The sequence below is a fragment of the Pyrus communis genome, chromosome 9 (assembly GCF_041283825.1).
Source record: "Pyrus communis isolate YQ-2024b chromosome 9, ASM4128382v1, whole genome shotgun sequence".
NCBI lineage: Eukaryota > Viridiplantae > Streptophyta > Magnoliopsida > Rosales > Rosaceae > Pyrus > Pyrus communis.
In genome coordinates this window covers 6,654,203-6,678,098 of record NC_142573.1, presented here as the reverse complement: position 1 = coordinate 6,678,098, position 23,896 = coordinate 6,654,203, and the positions used below count along the sequence as shown (strand labels likewise).

The following is a 23,896-nucleotide window of genomic DNA, read 5'->3' as shown; positions in this document are numbered from 1 at the left end:
GTCAAAACAGAATTAGACACTCAAATAATACGTACATGTTTTTGTATCCTATCAAGATAAAAATTTGTAGATTGCAAAGTAATCTAAATGAAACAAATGTGTAAGTCGCGTTCATAGAGTGTTATTAAGAAAACACCTCGTGCACACAAAAGCAAGTACAAAGAGACTAGTCGTAAATTACACGAGTATTATCAACTTGTATAACTTAATTTTATTTTTCTAGAAAAAAAAAAAAAACAACTGGTGGTAAGTCACGATTATCTATTTATTTTAAAAGTCGAGAAGACACACAAAGACATTACAATCTACATCTGATCACAAATCTGACTTTAACACCAATAATGAGTTTCGAATCCAAAACATCCAATTTTTAATTTTAAGAAAATCTCATAATCCGTTCGCTACAGTCCCCATCGATTCTGGTAGTTAACCTCCACCCCAGTCGTTGCCCAAAATCCAGCAAAAGGAAAAAAGAAAAAAAATCTGCCTGTCTCTTCCTTTTCAGTCTCTCTCTCTCTCTCTCTCTCTCTCTCTTCATTGTTCGCCATTGTTGCTCTCTTCCCCACACTCCTCTCGATCGCTTCGCTTCACTTTTCTACATCCTCTCATTTTTCTTTACTTCCAAGCATTCTCTCTATTTCTCTCATGCATTGCTCAGCTGTGCCCGAGACAGACCCGAACCCGACCAGGTTCTAACCCGGACCACATCCCAAATGCATCGCGCCACCGCCGCCACTAACCCACTCCAAACCCTCCTCGACCTCATCAACTCCACCCTATCCCTCCTCCTCCGCTCCTCCCTCAGCGTCCACTCCTTCGTCGGCCGCTGGACCGCCCTCAACTCCAAGCTCGCATCCCTCCACTCCTCCGTTGCCGACATCTCCGACTCCCCCCACTGGGCCCAGAATCCCCTCCTGCACACCCTCCTCCCTCAACTCCTCTCCACTCTCCAGCGCCTCACCGCCCTCGCCGATCAATGTACCGACGCCGAGTTCGCCGGCGGGAAGCTCCTAATGCAGAGCGACCTCGATATGGCCGCCTCCTCGCTCTCCAATCAGCTTCGCGACCTCGACTTGTTGCTCAGATCTGGAGTCCTCCACCAGTCAAACGCAATTGTTTTGTCCCACCCGGGTCCCGGGTCGGATAAAGAGGATTTGGGCTTCTTTATCAGAGACCTCTTCACCCGGTTGCAAATCGGCGGCGTCGAGTTCAAGAAAAAGGCTCTTGAGTCGCTCCTTCAGCTCCTCAACGGCGGCGACGACAAGTCGCCCGGCCTCGTCGCCAGGGAAGGTAATGTCGCATATTTGATTCATTTGCTCGATTTCCACCAGCAGCCTTCCGTCCGCGAGCAGGCTATCTTCGCCGTCTGCCTCCTGGCCTCCGCGGACGACGAGTCCTCGCGCAAGGCAGTGTTCGAAGAAGGGGGTCTGGGTCCTCTGCTGAGAATACTCGAATCCGGGTCTACCCATTTGAAAGAGAAGGCCGCGATGGCGGTAGAGGCACTCACCGGCGACCCAGAAAATGCCTGGGCCGTCTCCGCCTACGGTGGCGTCTCGGTCCTCATTGAAGGCTGCCGATCTGGGTCTCCGGCGACCCGGACACATGCTGCCGGCGCCATTAGAAATATTGCCAATGTGGAAGAAATAAAAACTGCTTTGGGAGAAGAAGGGGCCGTGCCAGTACTAATCCAGTTACTTCTCTCCGGCACCATGACCGCCCAAGAAAAATCAGCCAATTGCATAGCGATTTTAGCCTCCTCTGACGAGTATTTCCGAGCTCTGATCATTCGAGAACGTGCGTTGCAGAGATTAATGCATTTGATCCAAGATTTACCGAGCTCGGACACATTGGAACACGTCCTCCGAGCCATCACATCGCTTTCAGCATCAGATTCCTGCTCTAAAATCCTGTCGTCTTCAACCCTTTTCCTGGTTCAACTCGCCGAGTTCATAAAGCAGGGCAACACAACGCTACAACAAATCTCAGTCTCCTTACTCGCTCACTTATCGGTGCATGTGAGCGATGGGAATAAGCGAGCGTTGGGCAGCTGTATGGGGTCGTTGGTGAAGCTCATGGAGTCGCCGAAACCGGTGGGTCTACAAGAATCGGCAGCCCAATCGCTTTTGTCGCTGTTGACTGTCCGGTCGAACCGGAAAGAGCTGGTGAGAGATGAGAAGAGCGTGATGAGGCTGGTCCAGATGCTGGACCCAAAGAATCACGAGATGGTGAGCAGCAACTTTCCGGTGGCGGTGGTCGCGGCGGTGCTCAGCGGAGGGAGCGGTGGGTGCCGGAAAAGGCTGGTGGCCGCCGGAGCTTATCCGCATATGCAGAGACTGGCGGAAATGGAGGTCGCCGGAGCAAAGAAGGCGTTGCAGAGACTCACCGGCGGTAGGCTAAAGACCATCTTCTCCTGGACTTGGAGGGGAATAGATCCTGGTAATTAACCTGCAGAGAAAAAAACCCGCCAAATGAAAGGTTAGTTTTGGAATTCCAGTTTTGTTTAAGGGTACGTGTCATCTTTCTATCCAATTCGCGTGTGCCATGTTGGCATGGCAACCTGGATTGATATGAAAATGATAATTCTACCCCTCACCGAAAAACTGTGAAAGATTGTAAATAGTGTGGTGGCCCACGGAGCCCGGTGGGTCCAGTCCTTTTTAATCTATCTAGAAGGGGCAACTTTTAACCGTTTGACTCGTGAACTCAGTGAATATTTGCGGTGGGATTTTAGCGGTAAACGGCAGAGTCGTAGCAATTGCTTTTGTTAGTTTTGTTGTTGGTGTCAGGGGTCGTGCATTTCGGCTGACACAGATATTTTAAATTTTGTTCGTTGTGCAAAATACAAAGGAGGAAGGAGGAGTTTGTTTGGATTTTGTAACCGTCCGGGGAATGTGAAATGTGAAAGCTACGTGGCTTCGACAAAAGCAACAGATACACACACATCCTATACCTAATTATTTGTATCATATTATCTGTCATTAAATTTAAATCAAGCACTAGTTATTTTAGATCGAGTGGCTCTGGGGGCCCACTCTTAACGACATCGTTTTCAACTTTATCATTTGCCTATTTCATTGAATGTAAGGTTTTACCATAAAAGATGTCGATCACCACAAAAGGTTATATATTATATTTAATATTTTAGTAAAATATTGTATTGGTAAAGGAAGAAGAAAAAGCATGGATGCGGTTTTTAGGGAGCGTCCTCGTTTTGCTGTTCCCCCTTCTTTTTTGTAATTTTTTTTTTTTTCTTTTGGGTTGTGTTTTTAATTAACACCTACCTGGTTTTTGGTTTGAGAATGTACATTTTTTTTTGGGTGTACTATTGGTATGAGATGTCACGGTGACAATGTACTCCAATATAATGTGAGTTTTACTGTCGTTGCTCTCCTTGGTTCTATTTGTAATGGACATGAACTGAACATGGGTTTAGCGTTTTACTTAGAAAGAGTGCAACTCTTTTGTTTGCTTGCTTTGGTCAATGGTGATGTTATCTAACCCTTCAATTCATTTTTGTGTACCATGATTGTCATGATGAATGTTGATTGATGGATGTGGATATGGATGTGGATGTGGATGTGTAGAGCCAATAGCATTCAGCCAAAAGCCGAAAGCAAAAAGCCCAAAGCTTTTAGGACAAGTTAGATGTTTTATTTTTTTCATTTTCTTCTTGTATTGTATATCTGTCTTTCTTTTTGAGCAGATAATGGGCAATGATGAAAGTATTTCGTTTTTGTAAGACTGAGTTGAGTTGGCTCTCTCTCTCTCTCTCTCTCACTTTCTCTTTCAACAGATTTGTTGACAGAAGATGGGTCCTGACTCCTGGGTGGCACTCCCCTCCTGCTTGTTTTTTTTTTTTTTTTTGAACACCAGTTACCATATCATAAAAGGCCTACAGAGAGGCAAACATACATACAATAAACAGGCAGTGACAATGGGTAAACCACAAAGACCCCTCCACCAAGTAGAGGTGTCACCCCTAGCACCACCAAATCAAATTAATGAGGACAAGGTAGTCCGTCATTATTCAATACAAAGACCAACGAAGATGGGGGCCTAACGACCCAAACGACATCACTCATCTCCGTAAAACCACCCGATGCAATCTTGTGAGCCACGCCATTAGCAGAACGGGGCACCCAAGACCATCGGCAATCAAAGAACTTCCCCCCCAGTTGTTTAACCCGAGCCAGCACCGGGAAAGCCTCCCAACTACCCCTAGACAGCGAACTAGATAAACAATTAATCGCTTCAAGGGAGTCCGACTCAAGAATTACATACCTTACTCCCAACTCGTCACCAAGTTGGCACCCGTACAGCAACGCATAAGCCTCCGCTGCAGCAGCAGAAGGAGCAGATATAGCATACCGCGCTGCAGCCACGAATTTTCTCTCCATGTCCCGCGCAATCAATCCAACAAATCCCATCTTTGAGGCCTTGGACCAACTAGCATCCACATTAATCTTCACAAAAGGAGAGGCCGGAGCACACCACCGCGCCACCTGGGTACCCCTCCTCCCGTCACCCCCTCCCCTAACCCCAGCCATTGCCTTAGCACCAAAAAACGAGCTCATAGCCGCAGAAACATCATCCAAGACTTTTAAAGGGTTAACAGACATCCCTTTGAAAACAAAATCACAACGAGCTTTCCAAATACACCAACAGGTAAAAACAATATAAGATTGTCTCCACATTGTATCTCCAAAGTTGCATAAAGACGGAGAGAATACCTTCTGAATCCAGTCCAGCCAAGACGGGAGAGAAAGACGATCCAATTTATACCCCAAAGCCCCACCAAACCAAATTGGCTCAACCCAAGAGCAAGAAAGGAAAATGTGCTCAATGGTTTCATCATGGCAGCAGCAAATAGGACAAGTAGAGTTCAGAGAGGACCGTCGTCGGTACAAGGCTTCCCGAGTAGGAAGACAATTATGCACCGTAAGCCACAAGAAATGTCGCAACTTGGGGGGCACCTCCAGCTTCCAAATCCCCTTCCAAAACGCCTTGGGAACCCCACGAACAGAAGGCCGACGCTTGTCCCGCCTAGCCAGTGATCTACCTTGCAGCCAGTTATCTGGGATTTGAGTAAGAACGGTACTTATTCCCCTCCTGCTTGTTTTGCATTTAGTATGCATGATAAAAGCCCCTTCAATTTCATCCAGCTTTTTCTCTAGGACTTAAAAGTGACTTAGTACTGGTTTGGTACTGAAGTGCTTTTATAAAAAATGGGTATAAAAAAAAAGCTGAACTCAAAAATATGTTTGGTAAACACATAAAAATGTGTCGGTATTGAGAGCATGAATTGCCTTCATCCCCCACATAAAGAAGTGCTTACCTACACCTTAGTATGCCACAGTGTAATTCCAAACAAAAAAAATGACATGTTAAAGTGTATTAACATTAACTTTCACCACACGATACTGCAGAATGTCACAGAAGCGTACTTTTAGGTTAAGTGTTTCGCCATTAAAAGAAACCTATTCACTTGCACCGCTAAGCCTAGAGCTAAATTTGAGGCTTGTGCTTCACAGTGATGAAAGAAAGCAAAAATTTGGGGGATATATGCATCATTCCGTACAGAGACTGAAGAGCAAAAAAGGTCATTTTATTGGGGTGGGGTTTCTTAGATTTTTGAGAATCTAGAAAAGGTAGAAAATTTGGGAAAAAAGATGAAAAATGTCAAGAAAACTTAAGACTAGCTAAGAAGGAAGACACGGCATATAAATAGAATATTAGATGTAGGGAAGAGGGGAGACTAGAAGTCTAGATGTGATATATGAAGCCAACAAGTGCAATTGCTGGTGGTGCTAATGTTTGGGCCGGAAATAATGCTTTGGGTCGAGCTTAGAGTTATTCTCGGTCCAAAAAAGGATACTGGGAATATTCTGTCATGGGTCGAGCCTAGTAGAGTTCGGCCGAATCCTATAAGGAGATGGTTATATCTGGATAGGGGTTAGGTGATCAAAGCTCAATACAATGAGGATTCTTGAAAATTAAGGATGCTTTGAGTCATAAAAGATGCTGAGAATCAAGGGATGAATCTGGGTGGTTAAAGAGTTTGGTTCAAAGTCCTATAGGGATTAGGATTGTTCGAGACCTGATGAGATTGGGTTGAGGAATTATAATCCAAGTGGAGTTCTATCTCAGACATGGAGGAGATCATTACTATAAATAAGGAGGGGAGTGCATCATTCAAAGCCCTTCCAATTCAACACACAATTACTTTGCGCAAACCTCTCAAACACCTTGAGATTTTTATTTTATTTTTTCCCCACCAACACATCTTCAGTTTGGATAAACAGCAATGTGGAGGCAACTGGCAACATCTTCAGTTTGGATAAACAGCATTGGAGCTGTAGAATCAGCCGACTGAGGAGTACCTTCAGTTTGGATAAATAGCCTTCGAGACCGACTGATTATTTATCCAAGTCTAGGTTAATAAGGATTTCCGAGTCCTTGTTGGAAGATGTCATCCCATCAACCTTCTTGGTGAAGTGAGGTGTTATCAGGTTACTACATTCGGCACATTGAAAGTCAAATTTGATATTGAACTTTGCAGAACTAGCAGCATTGTCTTCAGGCTCTAGAACCTGAAGGCCGAGACGTGTTCATTTCTCGGCCGCAATCGTGAGATCAAGAAGTCAGCATCGCACCCAACGCCACAACAACATATTTTACTCATTGACCGACGAGTTGGCATGCCCCGCATTCAATCGAATGACGTAGTTAGCTTATTAATTACTTGACCCGCACGCCACGTAGGCTAGGTAGTTTTTAGGGTCAACAAGTATCCATGCACTATTTTTTATATTTATACGCCTTTTATTAATTTATGTCTTACGATCTTTTTTAATTCATTCGATTCGAAAGCTGAACGTTGATAGACGTATAAATGAGTATGAAAGATAAAAAAAGGTATTTGGATACCATAACCCACATTAATTTGAACATCTATTATCATTTATATATGTTAACACTTAATTACAAAAATGACTTGTATAATATGAATACACTGGCATTGTAACTTTCATGGCGTGTTTACCAATCGGGGTTGGAATGAAATGAAAGAGAATCATTCCCGATTGAAAGGATTCCAGTGTTTACTAAAATTTTAGGAAATCAAAAACACATGAGGCCCATCTAAAATCCGGAATCACACTCCGAAAATTCTCGGATTTGGATTCTTAGGAGAGACCTGGTATTTGGATTCCTAGAGAAACTCTTCATCCGGATTCTAACTTTTGTACCGAAACGACCCTCATGATTTTTGGCTAATCCGAAAGTACCCCAACAACTTCACCTTTCCAACCGATCACAGAGTCTTGCAATTTCATCTTTATCAACTCACGGTGAGCTCCAACAGCGATGGTGGTGCAAACAAATACAAACCCACATACAATGATACAAATCAAAACAATCATGAGAATCAAGTTTCTAACAAAACCCAGAATGATAGAGAGATATGGGTTCCTTCGCACCTCTGTTTTGAGAACCAAAGAGGACGGAGAACATTTTTTTTTCCCTGAAGACGGAGACCGTCCTGTTTTGAGAACCAAAGAGGGCCTTGACCTCTTTTCTTCTTACTACTTATTGCAATTTATTTTTCTCTTTAATAAATTATTTTATGAAATGTTTTTTTAATTCTTAAAATCAAATAGAGATAGATGTGCTTCTACAGGGTACTAAAATGTAAAAATATTTGTTAAACGTTTGCTTTTTGATCTTAACTCCTAACTAAAATGTTATTAAAAATAAATAAAGGATAAAATAAAACAAAAAACAATAAGGGCATTTCAGTAATCTTATTGATTTATATTCTGATTCATCTGAATTAGTAAACAACTTATATGAACTAAAGTTCATTCATACTCCGATTCCAGAACATTTAGGTAAACAGCTTCAACAGTAATCCGATTATGACTCCTCCTCAATTCAATTTCTCTTCAATCCAATTCCTCTATTTTGGTTACAGTTACGTAAACGCGCCATCAGTTCAGTGTTAAGGATATAAAGTCATGGACAAGTTTTTGTCATGTGATATTGTAATATTTAGAGTCAATGATATATCATTAATATAGGATATCGCATATCATTAAAATGAGATGTCAAAATATCAATATGTCTATGATGGTAAGTGTAATGTGTGGTCCATTTTCTCTTTCACAATTTCACATGTTGCTTGCCTATGCCTCGCCTAAATTGCATTTGCATTTGCATCTGATGCCTGCAGAAGAAAAGTTCGTTACTTTTTTAATTTTATTTTGTGTTGGGGGAGGGAGGGGTCATATTTTCCCGTGAATCGTGAGATCTCTGTTTAAAGCAACTGTACAAAACTTAGCTGTAAAGCCTGTACACCTCTCGCTTTTGGTCATTGTGTGGTTCTTTTCACTGACATTTCCCCGCAACACTGCCACGGTTATAATTCATGACCCTTACGTTAACCACCACTTTTAACGTCCCATGTCTCCATACGTTTCATTCTTCTCTTCTCAAGCTTATGGAGCTTATGAAGTGTACTGGAGAATACTCTTAACCAAATCAATTACGTTTTTTTAGTACTCTTTAGGTCCCTCGGAAGATGAAATCTTTGGTTAGGTGACCTGATTACTATGTTGCGTACATAACCACTTTGTATCATCAAACGTATCGATTCGTTATCAACTATCGACCTGTCGTTCATATCGTGATACTACGGATACTATAATACATCGCTGTCAATATGTTTGTCAATGAATACGTAGACGGAAAGTAATTAATGACAACGTCACATCATCTCAATGGCTTCTCGAACCAGCCATTTTCCGGCAAATCGTAAGAAGTATTGACCATGTCAACATGCAAGCTAATTGGCTTGCTAAAGTGGGATGAACATGATTCATGGGCTCCTTTGTTTTTTTTTTTATGGGCAATGATTCAAGTCTGCATGATATCATGGCTGTGACCGTTCAAAACACCAGGGCCCTATTTGTTGGGCTCGGAGGTGCATGTGAAGCATATGCTATAAACTCGCAGTTGCTGTTCAACTCTGCCAGAGAGAATGGATTAAAGTTTTCTGAATACAAGATAATTACATTTGATTTTATATAAATTTCGAGGTCCACCTCTACAGAATAATCTCAATTCAAAAGTCAAGACATATGTTTAGCAATAATCTTGTTTTGCTGTTCCAACCAGAGTCTCTGTTGATGCAACAGACTATCTTGATTCATCGATTCGTTACACATAGGATCACTAGTACTTGTCACATCTGGTAACACTGCAAACGGGTCGTTTTCACTCTGCACACTGAATGTCGGCGCAGCTGCGAACTCATTAGCTTCGTCTGCATGAAATCTCGGAGCTACACTCTTGTTATCACGAGCCACCGCACGGAATGTCGGTGCCATTCCACTCTCGTTGGAGTTTTGGGCACAGAATGTTGCTACTGCCAACTCTTTCGGACTCTGAGCAAAAAATGTTGGCGCAGTTGTGGGCTCATTCGTGCTCCGCGCGCAAAATGTTGGTGCCATTGTGCTCTCATTGGAATGTTGCGTCCACAATGTTGGTGAAATTGTGCCCCCTTTTGGGCTCGGCCCGCCAAATGGTGGCGGTGTCATTGTGGTGTTATTTGGACTGTGGGCGGGAACTGTCGGTACTGTTGTTGTATTGTTTGTATTCTGCGTGGGGAATGTTGGCGCCATTTGTCCAACATTTGAATTATGTGCACAAAATGTTGGTGCCGCTGGTTGGGACGTACTAGGGGACCAAAGCAAATCGTCTCCGAAATTTCCAAAGCCATTGCTGGCGGTGGTTTTTGAACTCGAAGAGGTTGCAAGGCTCTCGATTGGAATTGTATCTTCGAGAAATGGATTGTATTGGTGTTGTGGGACTGAAGATTTCTGAAACAAACTGTCTAGGTTTGATGAATCAAACAGATTATTTACAGACGAAGGTGGTGGCGATGATCTTTGCAGCGGCGGTTCTTTGTTTGTAGACTCGAACAACACAAGCTCCCATCCATGTTTCGCACCTTCTTGATTTTCGACACCAAATAGTTGTTCAACTCCTTTTTCTTGTTGCTTTGTTTGATCTGGTCGTGGTGTCCAGTCGTCAAAAGAAACAAGATCAAACCCAACACTCGCCGGTTGAGGTTGATCGACCTCAGCCGGCAATGATTGGGTTGATCCATTCCCATTCGCCCGTCTGATGGATTCATTCTCCGGTGTCTTATCCGGTTGTTCCTCTGAATTATAAAACTCTTGCTCCACCGACCAAGACGGACTCACATTCCCACTGTGGTCGGCGACACTCGTCAAATCCTCCAACGAAGTGCAAGCCGAACCGAAAGCAGAGCCTCTCTCTGACCCCTCGTATTGCTCAGAAGAAGCGATTTCATTCGGTTCAAAGCTCAACCCTTTATTCTTACCCTCCTTTCCCGCCATTTGCTCCGAACCAATCTGCAAATGGGTTGGCGGCGACCGACCCGGAAACGAAGCCTGATCCTTCAGAAACTCCTGTAACGTCTCCAGAAGCTCGTCCGAAATTTTCTGCACGCTCGGATACTCCGAGGTCCTCCCAACCCCCAAGATCTTACAGAGCGCGTAGAACGACGCTAGCTCCTCAAATTGTTTTGAGGCTTTCACACAGGCGTGAAAGGCGTTCACGCACGACTGGTATTGCAGTTGGAAGAAGCTATCTAGAAGCAGAGCCAAACCGTCGGATATGTCCCGGTACAGATCGTACGTCTCTTGAACGATCGAATAGAGCGAGATCAATACCAAACGGTTTGTTTTGGCCGCCCCCGTTGGCGTCGTGGCGATCGCTCTGTCGAGCAGTTTCTGCCAGTAATGTATCCGATCGAGCAGAATCGCGGGCTTCATGTCGCGGATGACGGGCCCGTTGGACCGGGAGCTTCTGCGGTTGTTGTTGAATTCCTGGTCGCGCTGGTAGGTGAACCGCCGCTGGAGCTTCCCGGTGAGGAAGCAGTCCAGTCGCTCTTCGAGGTAGAGGGCGAAGGTGCGGACGAAGGCGGTGTAATCCCACGGGCAGGAGTTGGAATCGTCGCGGAAGTTGGATAGGTTGAGGATTTTGGCGCCGCCCTTCATGGCGTGGAGGACTTCGATCGGAAAATAGGGGTCGCCGTCTTGGAAGATGCGGAGGACGAGCATGAGGGATTTGAGCACGACGATCCAGTTGCGGGTTTTGCCGATGCGCTTGGCGATGGCTTGGGCGCAGGAGGAGGCGTACGATTTGTTGGACATAATGAGCGTGAGAATTTCTTGGATATATTTGTCGACGATGGGGACGACGTCGTGGGACGTGGCTTTGAGGACTGTGACTTCGAGGTTGGCCGAGTTGTTGTTGTTGGAGACCTTGGCTAGGCTTATACTCGTTTGGTCCTTCACAGCTCCAATTGCCTTCTTTAGCTTGCTTGGCATCTTTGTTGCTAGCGATTTAGACGAATCAACTACGATGAGATTTCTTGTTGTGACAAGCTGATATTCAAAACTATTTTAATCTGGGTCGAAATTGGGCGTAAGGACGAAATGTAATCCACAATTGTTGACGATGATGAATTGGTGAAAGTAATAATGATGATAGAGATTTCTTCTTACAACACAATATTCTAATTCACTCTAATTTATACGCAAAGAAATTGAGTTCTGTACAAAAAAACGGTTGAAATAATAACGTTGGGTCGTGAATTGAGGTTTTTTGCCATGTTCTGGTGTAGAATTGTTTCTTCTTGTGTGGAAATTGGGATTGAAATTGTAATTAGTGGTACAAGCTTTTGGTTTTGAGAGGAGGGAGGAGAGGGTGGGGGAGAGTTTGGAAATAATTTGGGTGGTGGAGAAGAGGGAAGGGCCTTTGTGGACGTGACCGAGACTCGCGTTTGTTTGGTTGACCAAGTCCTTCGCATGTTTTTGTTCACTAATCAAATCTCAATTGAATTAATGAATTAAGTTGGGGTGTTGTATGCGGGAATGGGAGTGAAATTTGGGTGCATAATCTTAACCCATTGGGAATGGGACGTAATGGGGTTCTAGTCCTTTGCTATTTTGATAACAAACGTGAAGTCAGTACCTTCCCATGGCGAGTTGATCATGGTGATCCATGCACTCGTTTATGGCCCGGTTTAGAAGGGTACGTACGTGCTACTTTTTAGAATGTCCTTAACACGTGTAATTTTGGGCGTTGCAGAGAAAGGATCAGCATCCTTTCCGGATCTAAGGATAAGGATGAGAATCTTCCTGATCAAGAAGTGTGGATCGTTGAATGAAAATTCAACTGCTACAAACAAGGAGTCCCTTTAAAATTATAATAATTATAACCGTTGGATTTTCATCTAACGGCCCATATTCTTTGGACAGAAGGATCCTCATCCTTAGATCAGGAGAAGATCCTGATCCGCAAAGAAAAAGAGGTCGTAATGGCTATGTTTTTGCATACCATTTGTCATTGTTTGGACTGGTTGAACTTTAGAAGCTAGAGTTGTACTGTTGTAGTTAGTAACCATGCAAACTTGTACCACGATCTGAGAATTAGTAATGTTAGAGAGACTAAATTAGCAAACCAAATAAGATGTCATTAATAAAAAATAAGCACATTTATCAACGATTAAGTAATAATCCAATTACCAATTTTTATATCATTTAGTTTACAAAATTTAATCTCCTTTCGTACGGCTGACTTATTTTTATGGCAGTTTTTAATTTGTGGTTGTCATCAAGTGTTTGATTGTCATTTCGTTTCTCCTTCAGTTGAAGGAGGATGATTCTCTATCCTCTTAATCTCTTTATCTTTTTTCACCTTTTATTTAAATAGCCACGGTTAAGCTACGTTAATATCTTATATTAATTTTTTTATAAAGATAATAAGACAAAAAATAATATGTGAGAAGAGAAGATGAAAGGGAACGAAAATAGAAGAGTAAAGAATTCTCCTCCTCAGTCGAATCTAAAACCTAAACTAGCTAGCCCACCCCTTCCCGACACCCTCACCACTAGGCTAGCCCTAGTGGCTGGCTTGCTTTGGGATACGATCGCAACAATATTCATTGCATGTGATCATGCAGAGTTTCTGCAGGAAATCATCATGATCAGCCCATCATCTATGAGAGAAATTCAGATACGGATACAACTACTACCCACAGACAAACTTAAACCCAGTGGGATTTGGTGCGTGCATGATTTTGTAGCCTTTGACCGACCCACCTAGATATTATTATGCGGAGTTAAAATTCAACTTGTCAAGAAAAAGAAAAAGAACGTGAAAAAAAGGTCGGAAAAGAACGTGAAAAAATGGATACTATTATAAAATGACAGTTTTAATCTAGCCGTTCAACTTTCATTTTGTGTTTTAGTACAAACTACTTCGTGTTTTAGTATAAACTAGAGTAGTAATATCGCACATAGTTAAAATAATTTAAAACTATTCAAAAGCGATACATCATATTAAAATCCCAAATTATGAACAAATTCATAACTCCACCCGTATAAAAATGCCATGAAATGTTTTCGGACACCCTAACCTAAATATAATTTTTTTTTTTTTGGAAAAATACTAAAAACAGGACATTTTCTTAATCTTGGGTAAAGATAGGATTTTTTTTTTGAATATGAACATGACATGCACAACAATAGGACAAAAATAGAATTTTTTTCTACACTGACCAAATTGCCCTCGTATATAAATAAGTTATTTTCTCCCATTTTCTAATAATTCTCTCTCTACTCTCTATCTCTCCCTTTCTCTCTCTCTCTAAAATTGATATTTATTGAATGTTGTTAGATAAGTGAAATATAATGGAAACTCCAGTTTGAAGATTTGATTTATTTATAGATTGTTTGTGTTTGCTGGTTGGTCCTTTTGGGAAATGAACACATTTATGTGCTTGCAATAGCAGATTGGGGATTTCTTCCTCAAATCATCATCTTCTTCCCCAAATTTGAAAACACTGTTGGAAGATTTGATTTATTTGGAGATTGTTTGTGTTTGCTGATTGACCATTTTGGGAAATGAACACATTTATGTGCTTGCTTCTCCAAATTAAAAATCCCATTCAAAACCAATCTGGGTCAAAACCAATCTATAGTACAAAAATATATCAGATATCAAAGAAAATCCATTATGAGAAACTAAAGACACAATTTTTTTGCTCTTAATAATTAACACATAATTAAATTGAATTTTGAATCAATATATTCATGTCCAAAATATTTATGTTGTTAGAGCTTTTCCCAAGAGTATGACATGTGTTACTTCAGCGTCGTGGCGTCTGGTACTTGAACATTGAGTCGAGACATTTTCTATGAAAAGGGATCCTCTCCGGATCTTTTTCTCTTAATCCATCAAATCAGTGAATCCGTGCCACTGAAATTTGATCCAATGGCTGAAGTTATTATGACTTTTAAAGTAAATCCTGATTTATAATCATTGTATCAAATTTTAATGACACAAATCCATTAATTTGATGAATTAAAAGGAAGGGATCCTCCTCCGAAGAGGATCCCTTCCATTTTCTGTACCCCTTCTTATCCTAAAAAATCAGAGGCATCCTCCTTGAACCGATAACCATCTTTAATGAGCAACTTGATGACTACATAATTAGTTACCTATGAAATGATATCTATAGTGTCCTTTTAAAAAAAAAAAAAAAAAAAAATATATATATATATATATATATATATATATATATATATATAGTACAATATTTTATCTATGGAAATATTTATCTTCGCCTACTGCAAAAGAGATATAAAAGAAGGGTTGTACATATACAAATATCCATACCTAAAAGTTGTTTAGATACATAAAACAATTATGTACTTTGCTTTTCATCGTCATGGAGGGTAAAAATGGTACAAAAAGAAATGAGAAATCGGGACCTTGCTAATCGACAGAGTTCTGTCCTTCACCTTATGTTTTAAGAAATTTTAATGAAAAATTTTCGATACTGTTATTTTAACGAAAAATTATATTTTTATATTAAAAAATTAATTATAGTACTATTCACTTTACTATTTATTTTATCTTATTGTTAAAATTCAAAATTTTCAAATTATTTTCATTAATTTTCCACAATTTTTTTATAAGTCTCTGACACATGTGATTAGTCTCCCTCACTTCCATACTTCCTAAAGGGTTTTCTATATAAAAAAGGCTTCTGCGACATGGTTTTTACATTTCGCTGCAAATCTCTTGCTTCAGTTGAGCAAAATATTTACTAGCCATATGGAGCAAAAGGAAGGAGATGCTGTGGCAATGCTGGAGCTGTACTATTGGTTGGTGAAGTGGAGAGTACAACTCCTGGGGAGGCAATGGAACTTCATGGACGTGGGGACTCTGGTTGTCGTTTTGGGTTTGCATTTCCTTGCCCTTTTAGCACCATTTCATTTCAATGGGAGTGCAGTTTGGTTGGCCATGGCACTGTACGTGATCACAGGTCTCGGTGTAACGCTGTCTTACCATAGAAATCTCTCCCACAAAAGTTTTAAGCTTCCGAAATGGCTTGAGTACTCTTTTGCCTACTGTGGGGTTCTGTCCCTTCAGGTTTGTGAAACAAAAATCGTTCTTAAGATATTTTAATTGCGGAGATTTTACAAGGAAATATTAAACATGAAGCATTTGTATGAAAAGAGAACATTACATGGATTTGACGTATCTTGTTTTAGCAGAAAAGTTTGTGAGAATGATCTACTTTTGGCTTGCAGGGAAGTCCACTTGAATGGGTGAGCACACACAGGAACCATCACCAGTTTACTGATACATGGAATGATGCTCACACCCCAATTAAGGGCTTTTGGTTTAGCCATATTGGTTGGCTCTTTGATTACGGTTCGCGGTTTGGAAGTGTATGTTTTCTTACTATTTCATTATATTTCTCAAAAGAAGAACAATTTTATGATATACGTATGTCATTATCATAACATCTTATTGCACCATAAATGTTCTTTTGAATATATTCAGATTGAAGGACGACTCAACAACGTTGGAGATCTGAAAAAGCAGCCGTACTATATATTTCTCCATTACACATACCCCTTTCACTCACTTGCTCTTGGAGTTCTACTATATACCGTGGGAGGCCTACCCTTTCTAGTTTGGGGCTTGGTAAATTTTCTCTTCATTACTGTTTACTGTTTAATTAAGCCCTAGCCTAATTTCTCAAACGTTCTTCTTCCTTTTTTTGTTGGGTAATAATTAGTTGGTTTTTCATTCTTTACAGGGTGTGAGGACGATACTTTATCTCCACGTTACATTTGCCATAAACTCGATTTGCCACAAATGGGGAAAGAAAGTGTGGGATACTGGTGATTTGTCTAAAAACAATTGGTAAAATCTAACTTTATTTAGTTGATGGAACAAAGTTTCTAATTTCCATGGATAAGAGTAAATGTAATGAATTACTTCAATTGTTTTAGGTTGTTTGGATTGCTAGCACATGGAGAAGGTTGGCATAATAACCACCATGCTTTTGAGTACTCAGCTCGACAGGGCTTTGAATGGTGGCAAGTTGATCTTACTTGGTACGTAATAAGATTTCTTCAAGCTGTTGGTTTGGCAACTGACGTTAAACTCCCAACCGAGATTCAGAAAAAACGAAAGGCTTTAAGCAACAAAATCAGCAAGGAAAAGCCTGGAACAGTTAAAACCAATGGAAACTCCAAAGAATACTGAAAGTAGTAATTAACGGAGACCCAAATTTAAGCTATGAACGTTGTTATTGATTTGCCTTGTAATGTCTATTTTGTATTTTTCTATGCTATGCAATGAACTAATTCAGCTACTTTGAAGAAACGTTGCCTTCTTGTATGAAGAACGAGTGTTAGGATATGAGTAATTTTAAGGCGAACTTGAAAATGTCACGTGTTGTTATTGTTGCATTCTAATTAAAAAGGTGTATTTAATTTTTTTTATACTCTAATAACGGGATATATCAATCTTGTTGTCGATTTATATTATCACACATGGAATATTAACACTACATAACATTGTTCTAAGTATATACATGCAAATATTTCTCATTGGATATTAGCCCATCTCCAACTTAAGGATCTAAAACCTCAAATCTAGCCCCGTGTTTAACTATTCACCTATATGTATGAGGTTATTCACCTATTCACCTATCTGTGACTAAATTTTAAGATTTTAGACCCTTAAGTTGGAGATAACCTTAAAATAGCTATATTTACTAAATATCCTATGATTTTTATTTAATGTATGGGTTGTGGGATTGGACTTCCACAATCTAAATGAAGTGATAAGTTTACTTTGCAAAATGAATAAAGATCATAACCTTGGAACACTGTCGTGACGCAGTGTCAGCCAAAGACTTTACGATGTCTAAGTAATTAGTAAACAAAAACTTAGGAATAAAGATGAGTTTCGTAACAACTCATCTACAGCTTTGGATGCTTTTCATCTTCCAAAACAAACTTCTATATGCTCCAAATACAGCTCAAGCAAACTCACCTACCAAATAAAAGTAGGAATGAGTTTTCTTTTTTTGATGGACTAGATACTAACATTCAAACTCAGGGCAAAAACAAGCGTCAAACAAATACAAAGAAAACCCAAACAGAGGACTAACAACATTTCAGAATCAAACATCTAACACAATAACATAGTATTAGATAATTAATTGTTAGAAGCCTTGGGCATTAACTCAATAACTCAACCGTGCTTGCTACTTACTTTTTAGACATTACATAACACAAAATTAAATCACATAAGTGTTTGTGCCTCAAAGAATGAATTTGGGCAGAGAGGAAATAAACCAAAACGGAAGGCCGTGATTCTCGGCTCAATGGTGATTCTTCAGGCCGATGGCATTCTTAGCCTAGGAATGTAGTGCCAGCGGTTCGACCGAGTCCTAATGAATTTGGGATTACTAAAGGATCAAACTTAGGTGTGGCTCGGTAGAGTCTTGAATGAATTAAAATTGTTAAGGATCATCATGGGTTTTGATAAGATTTGAATCATTCCAAGAATCAAAACTTGCGGTTGATCAGATAAGGAATGAATTAAAGGGACTATGTTCAGATCCTAGTTCAAGTCAAATAGGTTGAGACCAGATAGAGATAATGTTCCAATAGAAGAGGGGTTTGATGAGTATCCATGTGGGTGTCGAGGAGTCATAGTTCTAGCAGGACTCTACGTTAACAGGTTTGGCCATTACGAAATTCACCCCTATAATATAAATGGTTTTGCTAAGTAGAATGACCTTCAACTAAATAAACAGTTGAACGCTCTATGCAAAACCCTTCTCACACCCTTGAGAAAATACTAACTATTTCACTAACCCCTTCGTCAATTCATATGCAATTGGATTAATATCATTGTGTTGACAATTGCGACATATTCAGTTTGGATTAACATTACTGGAGCCGTAGAACTAGTCAATCGAAGTACATTTAGTTTGGATTAACAACATTACTTCTAATTTGGTTGCTTATCAATCCAAGTCTCAGTCGGTGAAGAATCTACGATTCTTTCGCCAAACGAGGTCAATTCTCAGCTTTCTCAATGAAGTGAGGTGATCTATAATTATTTACTCACAAGTGCACTTCAAAATTCGGCATTTAAACAGCTGAAAAACATTTACCATAATGACACTCATCTCTTTTGAGCATCTTTGTCCCTACAGCCTAATACCGATTTGGTGTACTTATATTTTCACAAATATAGTTGAAGCAGCCAAATCTTTGTAGAAGATCCTAAACTTAGTAGTATATTGCATAACCTTATCTTCAGGTTTTAAAACTCTAGGCCGAGAGTGTTCCTCCCTCAACCGATCCCAAGTTGGCATGCCTACATCAGCAAGAAAGATGTAATTATCTCAATGGTTGCTTGGCCTGCGCGCCGCGGCGTAAACTTTGTAATTTCCAGGATAAAAAATTGCCTAAGATCTTTCAGGGTGTTGCATAAAAAAGTGGCTTTAGGGCTAATGTGCTTCTGGCTCTCGACTAGTAAAATTGATTCATATATACTGAGAGTGTCAGAGATAGTAATCTTTTTTTGGCTAAAGTTTTGAGTGTAAATTCCATCTAGCAAAGTCGTCGAATTTAATTGAGAGTTAGACTAGAAAGTGATTTGAGTGAGATATTTTAATCTCCATCATATAATATCATTCATTGTGTGTGATCAAGTTGTGCGAGAAAGCTTATCCGCGACCAGAGTTGTGCGAACAAGAGGCGACGATGAGAAGCAAGTACGAAGACAGGGGCAAGGCAATCTCCATCATATAATACCATTCATTGTACTTGTTGGTTTTTCCTTAGTGGATTCTTTAATCGGCAGTGTGCCTGTGAATTTTGTGCATTGAGTGTGGGGTTTTACACATAAAAGAAACTCATTGTGTTCTTGTCTCGTTATTTAATTTATTGAATTACGGTTGCATCGCAAGATTGAAACGCATGTGGGCTATTTTAGTTTGACTGTTTATCTGTTGGTTTGGATTCTTTGATCTATCTGTGTTTTCAAAATTTAACTTGGTTCATACACTTACGTGCTCATTTGGTATGTGGATTAGATTGGAATAGATAACTACCTAATTCCAAGTTATATATGTTGAAGTGAGAAATGAAAACTACGACCAACATGAGGGTAGAAGATAGATTACTTATGAAGAAAATTTATCTATTTATATAGTCCTCTCCAAAATGGTATAAGTAGAAGGGATGAGTTTTCTTCATGTCTTATCATCTTCTATTCCTCTCCAAATGAAAGTTCGTTCACTTGGACCTTCAATATGCTTTAAAATTAAAAAAAATTATCCTTTCCAATCCAATCCAACATACCAAACTAATCCCAAATCTAATATTCATCCATTTCCAATGCGAGATTGGGAAATGATTCCCATTCCAATAACAAACGAGACCAATAAAGAATGCACATTTTAGCTGTGTGTTTTGGTGTGTAAGGTGAGTAGACCAGCTAGGAAAATACTACGGTGCAATAGCGGCCCTGGCGGGTCGAGCAGTTCTTCGACTAAAAAATGGCCCCCCATTTCTTATCAAAAGAATGCCGGTGGCAATTTCTCCTTCTCCTCCTAGCCTTCCTCCCTTCTTCCCGTCCTCCATTTCCCTTCTATTCCCCCTTCTCATCCCAGATTTCCCTTGCCTCGCCATCCACCCCCTCTGTTTCTTTATGCCATCTTCCCCAACCCAGTCTTCTCAGAACCCCACTTTCCTCTCCCCTCTCGTGTCATTCCTCCAACCTTTCTCTCCCACCATTTTGATTTAGTTTCACGCCTCGCCTAAATCCTGATTATGCCTTGCTCAAGGCCTCTTCCCTGCCTTGGGGTATGACGCATGATCTGGGTTGGGAATTGCAGCTACTGGTAGGTTGGAGCCACATTTCATCACTTTACTTTGGTGTTGTGGACTTGCCGAAATCCATGCTCAAATTAGAGCTTAATGCCTCATTGATGGTGCTGCTTTAGTTTGGGTGTGCAAATCTGGCGGTGGCTCTGTTTGGGTTTCTTGTCAATGGTCACATCTAGAACCTCTGTTGCCGACGGTTCATTGTTGCTGCTTCACTGGATTTGTGGATGTGGTATTGTTGACCCTAAAAACTACAAAGCCTACGTGGCGTGCAGGCCGAGTAACTAATGAGCTAACTACATCATTCGGTTGATGCAGGGCGTGCCAACTCGTCGGCCAAGCTCAGCCGAGCAGTAAAATTTGTTGATGTTGCTTTGATCGCGTTGCTGACTTCTTGATCTCGCAACTGCGGCCAAGGAAGGAACAAGTCTCGGCCTTCGGGTTCTCGAGCCTGAAAACAAGGCTGCTAGTTCTGCGAAGTTCATGAATCGTCGGTGCCAAGTTCGGTCATGGTGATTATATTCGTAAGAGTATAAGCACGTCGAACCGGCTCCAGATTATACGGACACAAGTACTCAAAAGAGATGTATGCCTTGATGGTGAATGTGGTCCGGGTGTCAGAATGCCGAACTTTGAAACTCACTTGTGAGTATTTGATCATAAAATCACTCGACATTCAATGTGCCGAATGTAGTAACTTATAACACCTTACTTCGCCAAGAAGGCTAATAAGATGACCTCTACCAATAAGGATTCGGAAATCGTTCTCGACCAAGACTTGGATAGGTAACCAGTCGGCCTCGACGCAGTGCTGTTTATCCAAACTGAATGTGCTCCTCAGTCGGCTGATTCTATGGCAACAGTGCTGTTTATCCAAACTAAAGATGTTCGCCGGTTGCCTTTATAATGTTGTCTATCCAAACTAAAGGTGTGTTGGCGGAAAAAGAAAATAAAAAAATCTCAAGATGTTTGAGAGGTTTACGTAGGGCAGTTGTGTGTTAAATTCGAGAGGACTTGAATAGTGCACTCCGCTCTCTATTTATAGCAATAAATCCTCCTTACTATCGATTTAAAACCATACTCGGATTAAGACTTCTCATTCTGATCCAACCTCATCTCGACCAATCCTACTCTTATTAGGACTTTGAACTCAACCCCTTTTTCAGGCCATATTCATTTTTGGCCAAGAATCCTCACTGCATTAGGACCCTTTATCGTACTAGGACTTCGACCCATCCACTCTTATCCAAATCATTCATTCTTGCAATAGGACTCGACCGCCCTACCTGAACGGCTTAGGACCACCAGACATCCCATAGTACATTCGAAAAAGCTTTGGGCCGAACATAAACCTACGCTCAGCCCAATAATATTATTTTGGGCCCAAATAGGTACTTAGTCGGACCCGTCTTGTGCCATGGCACTGCCGTGGTCCTTACCTGAGGGTCTTATCCTTCCATCAGATGGTGTTAGTTGTGTGGTTCCCTTCTCGGATTAGTTTATTTTAGCCTAGTTTAGTTTATTTTAGGTTAGTTTAGTTTTGAGCTAGTTTAGTCTAGCTCTATTGTCTCGCCTAGTGAGTGTTGTGGCCGCACTGCAACAATGGCTATATTTGGTTTTAGCCTTGAGCATTCTATTATGTGGTCTTGTCTACTAACGATGACTTTATGTGGCCGTGCTATTTGGCGGCGACTGTTTGTAATCACCTAGACAAATTTGTTATATACCGTTTTTGTGACAAGTTTGTATAGGTGTTGTGGGAAGTTCTCGTACATGTGGTAGCTACTTAGATCATCTCCAAAGGAGATGTCAAATCCTAGGTGGAATTCCATGTAATCAAATTTGAAGGTAGAAGTGAGCTCCAACCGATATGTCAATCCTATTGACATATGAGAAAATGTGATGTCAATTTTTTTTAATTATTTTATTATGTGGGTCCTATTAATGCACCAATTATAGATCTTGAAAAATGTATTTTAATTGATTTCTTTTTAAAATGAATCCTATGAATATCATTTATAACAAAGAAACATATCGGTTGGAAAAAGAGAAAATTTGACATTACCACATCAGCCATCAAATTAACATTTGACATTTATCTTTTGACATCTCTTTTGGAGATGCTCTATTATTGTCTCATTTGTGCAAATTAACCTTCAGATCATTGTATTTGGTCACTAGAGCATTGTACCCAATTAATACCTATGTATTGTTCTGGACAACAACAATAATGACAACTCACTTTTAAAGTCTCTGACCAAATAGTATACATGCACCTCGAAGTGGAAATTGAAAGCGAAAGGGGAAGCAGCTGCGTAAATTCTTGAAACTTTGAAACGAAAGGACATGAATAAATACACATAATACGGGAAGATGATCATCTCCTGAGCTCAAGATAGGGATCCTCCTGACCAACCTATCTGGGCCGTTCAAACTTAATCCAACGGTTGCAATTATTATACCTTTTAGAGAGTCCTCCTGTTTAAAACCGTTGAATTAAATTTGAACGGATCAGATGGGCTGGTCAGGAGGATCCCCGAGCTCTGAGAGGATCCTCTTCCCATAATACGTACACGCTACTAACTAATTAGTCTGCAGAAATCAATGCAAAATTCAATATTACGCACATGGCACATGCAAGTGGTCCACTAAATGCTTGCAGATCACGGAGGCTCTCTGTACAGCTTGCAGATCCAATTGCTACGTGCATGGCCCAACTTTTCACTAGGATATGGATATTGAAGAGCACGTTTAACATACCTATATGAAATTTTAAATGGTTATTTTCATTGTGTGTACTTATATCAATGTCTTTTCTATAATTTTATTTGACGAGTTAAAAACTAATTAGATATCGAATTCAATACAATATAAACATAATATGCCTTTACTATTCATGTAAGTCATCTGAGACTAAGAAGACTATTTATTTATTTATATCAATGTGAATCAACAACTAATTTATAAATCAATGTATGAAACGACATCTCTTCATTCTATCATTGTTAGGTTTAATATTCTTTAAATTTAAATTTTTAGAGTTTGCTAACAAAAATAAATAAGTTGAATAAACAACTAATTCATAAATCAAGACATGAAACAACGTATCTCTTCTTTAGAACATCTCCACGGAGAGATCTAAATCTAAATTGTAAAAATCACATTATTTACACCTTATTTTGCATTTCCGCAGATGTGAATGTAGATGTACATTCTACTCCTATGGAAGAGATGTAAATTGGGTATCTCATTTATTTTTCTCTCTATAACTCATGCGGCACAGACACACCTTCTAAAGATGAAAAATAAGATTATATTAGATTTGAAAAATTGATGTATATTTTGCATCCTTCCCTTTAAGAGCATAATTTTCGGCCAACCAAAAAAATATAAAATTTCTATTTCATGGAATTTTGTTTTTTTGTTTTTGGTTTTTGGAGACGCTCTGAGTTGTTTTTCCTAGGTTTTTAAACTTTCCTAATTAGTCTTCTTGTGCTATATATATTTTTCTATTTGTTTTTTCATTGTTTCTAATATTCTTCTTTTATTAGGTAGAAATTAGTAGGTGGATTTTCTTTCTTTTTGGGGTT

General features: G+C 40.1%; 3 protein-coding genes across 3 annotated transcripts; 2 read left to right on the top strand and 1 right to left on the bottom strand.

The window, feature by feature from the left end:
• Window positions 1-348: 348 nt before the first annotated feature.
• LOC137740080 (uncharacterized) lies at window positions 349-3,482 on the top strand. The gene has a single exon (XM_088700536.1). The coding sequence runs from the start codon at window positions 714-716 to the stop codon at window positions 2,442-2,444; it is 1,731 nt and encodes a 576-aa protein (XP_088556662.1). The 5' UTR covers window positions 349-713; the 3' UTR covers window positions 2,445-3,482.
• A 5,566-nt stretch (window positions 3,483-9,048) lies between these two features.
• On the bottom strand, window positions 9,049-11,742 carry LOC137738827 (clathrin coat assembly protein AP180-like). The gene has a single exon (XM_068478299.2). It carries the CDS (start codon window positions 11,415-11,417, stop codon window positions 9,129-9,131), a length of 2,289 nt encoding a protein of 762 aa, XP_068334400.2. The 5' UTR covers window positions 11,418-11,742; the 3' UTR covers window positions 9,049-9,128.
• A 3,440-nt stretch (window positions 11,743-15,182) lies between these two features.
• On the top strand, window positions 15,183-16,779 carry LOC137740982 (palmitoyl-monogalactosyldiacylglycerol delta-7 desaturase, chloroplastic-like). The gene is made up of 5 exons (XM_068480790.2): window positions 15,183-15,531; window positions 15,693-15,833; window positions 15,949-16,092; window positions 16,208-16,314; window positions 16,404-16,779. The coding sequence occupies exons 1-5, from the start codon at window positions 15,214-15,216 to the stop codon at window positions 16,657-16,659; spliced, it is 966 nt and encodes a 321-aa protein (XP_068336891.1). The 5' UTR covers window positions 15,183-15,213; the 3' UTR covers window positions 16,660-16,779.
• Window positions 16,780-23,896: the final 7,117 nt, after the last annotated feature.

Excerpts from the sequence above, each read along its gene's own strand:
- LOC137738827 (XM_068478299.2), bottom strand. The coding sequence starts at position 11,417 with ATGCCAAGCAAGCTAAAGAAGGCAATTGGAGCTGTGAAGGACCAAACG.
- LOC137740982 (XM_068480790.2), top strand. The coding sequence starts at position 15,214 with ATGGAGCAAAAGGAAGGAGATGCTGTGGCAATGCTGGAGCTGTACTAT. Across the intron at positions 15,532-15,692 it reads GTGGGGTTCTGTCCCTTCAG|GGAAGTCCACTTGAATGGGT; the intron begins GTTTGTGAAACA and ends TTTGGCTTGCAG. Across the intron at positions 15,834-15,948 it reads ACGGTTCGCGGTTTGGAAGT|ATTGAAGGACGACTCAACAA; the intron begins GTATGTTTTCTT and ends GAATATATTCAG.
- LOC137740080 (XM_088700536.1), top strand. The coding sequence starts at position 714 with ATGCATCGCGCCACCGCCGCCACTAACCCACTCCAAACCCTCCTCGAC.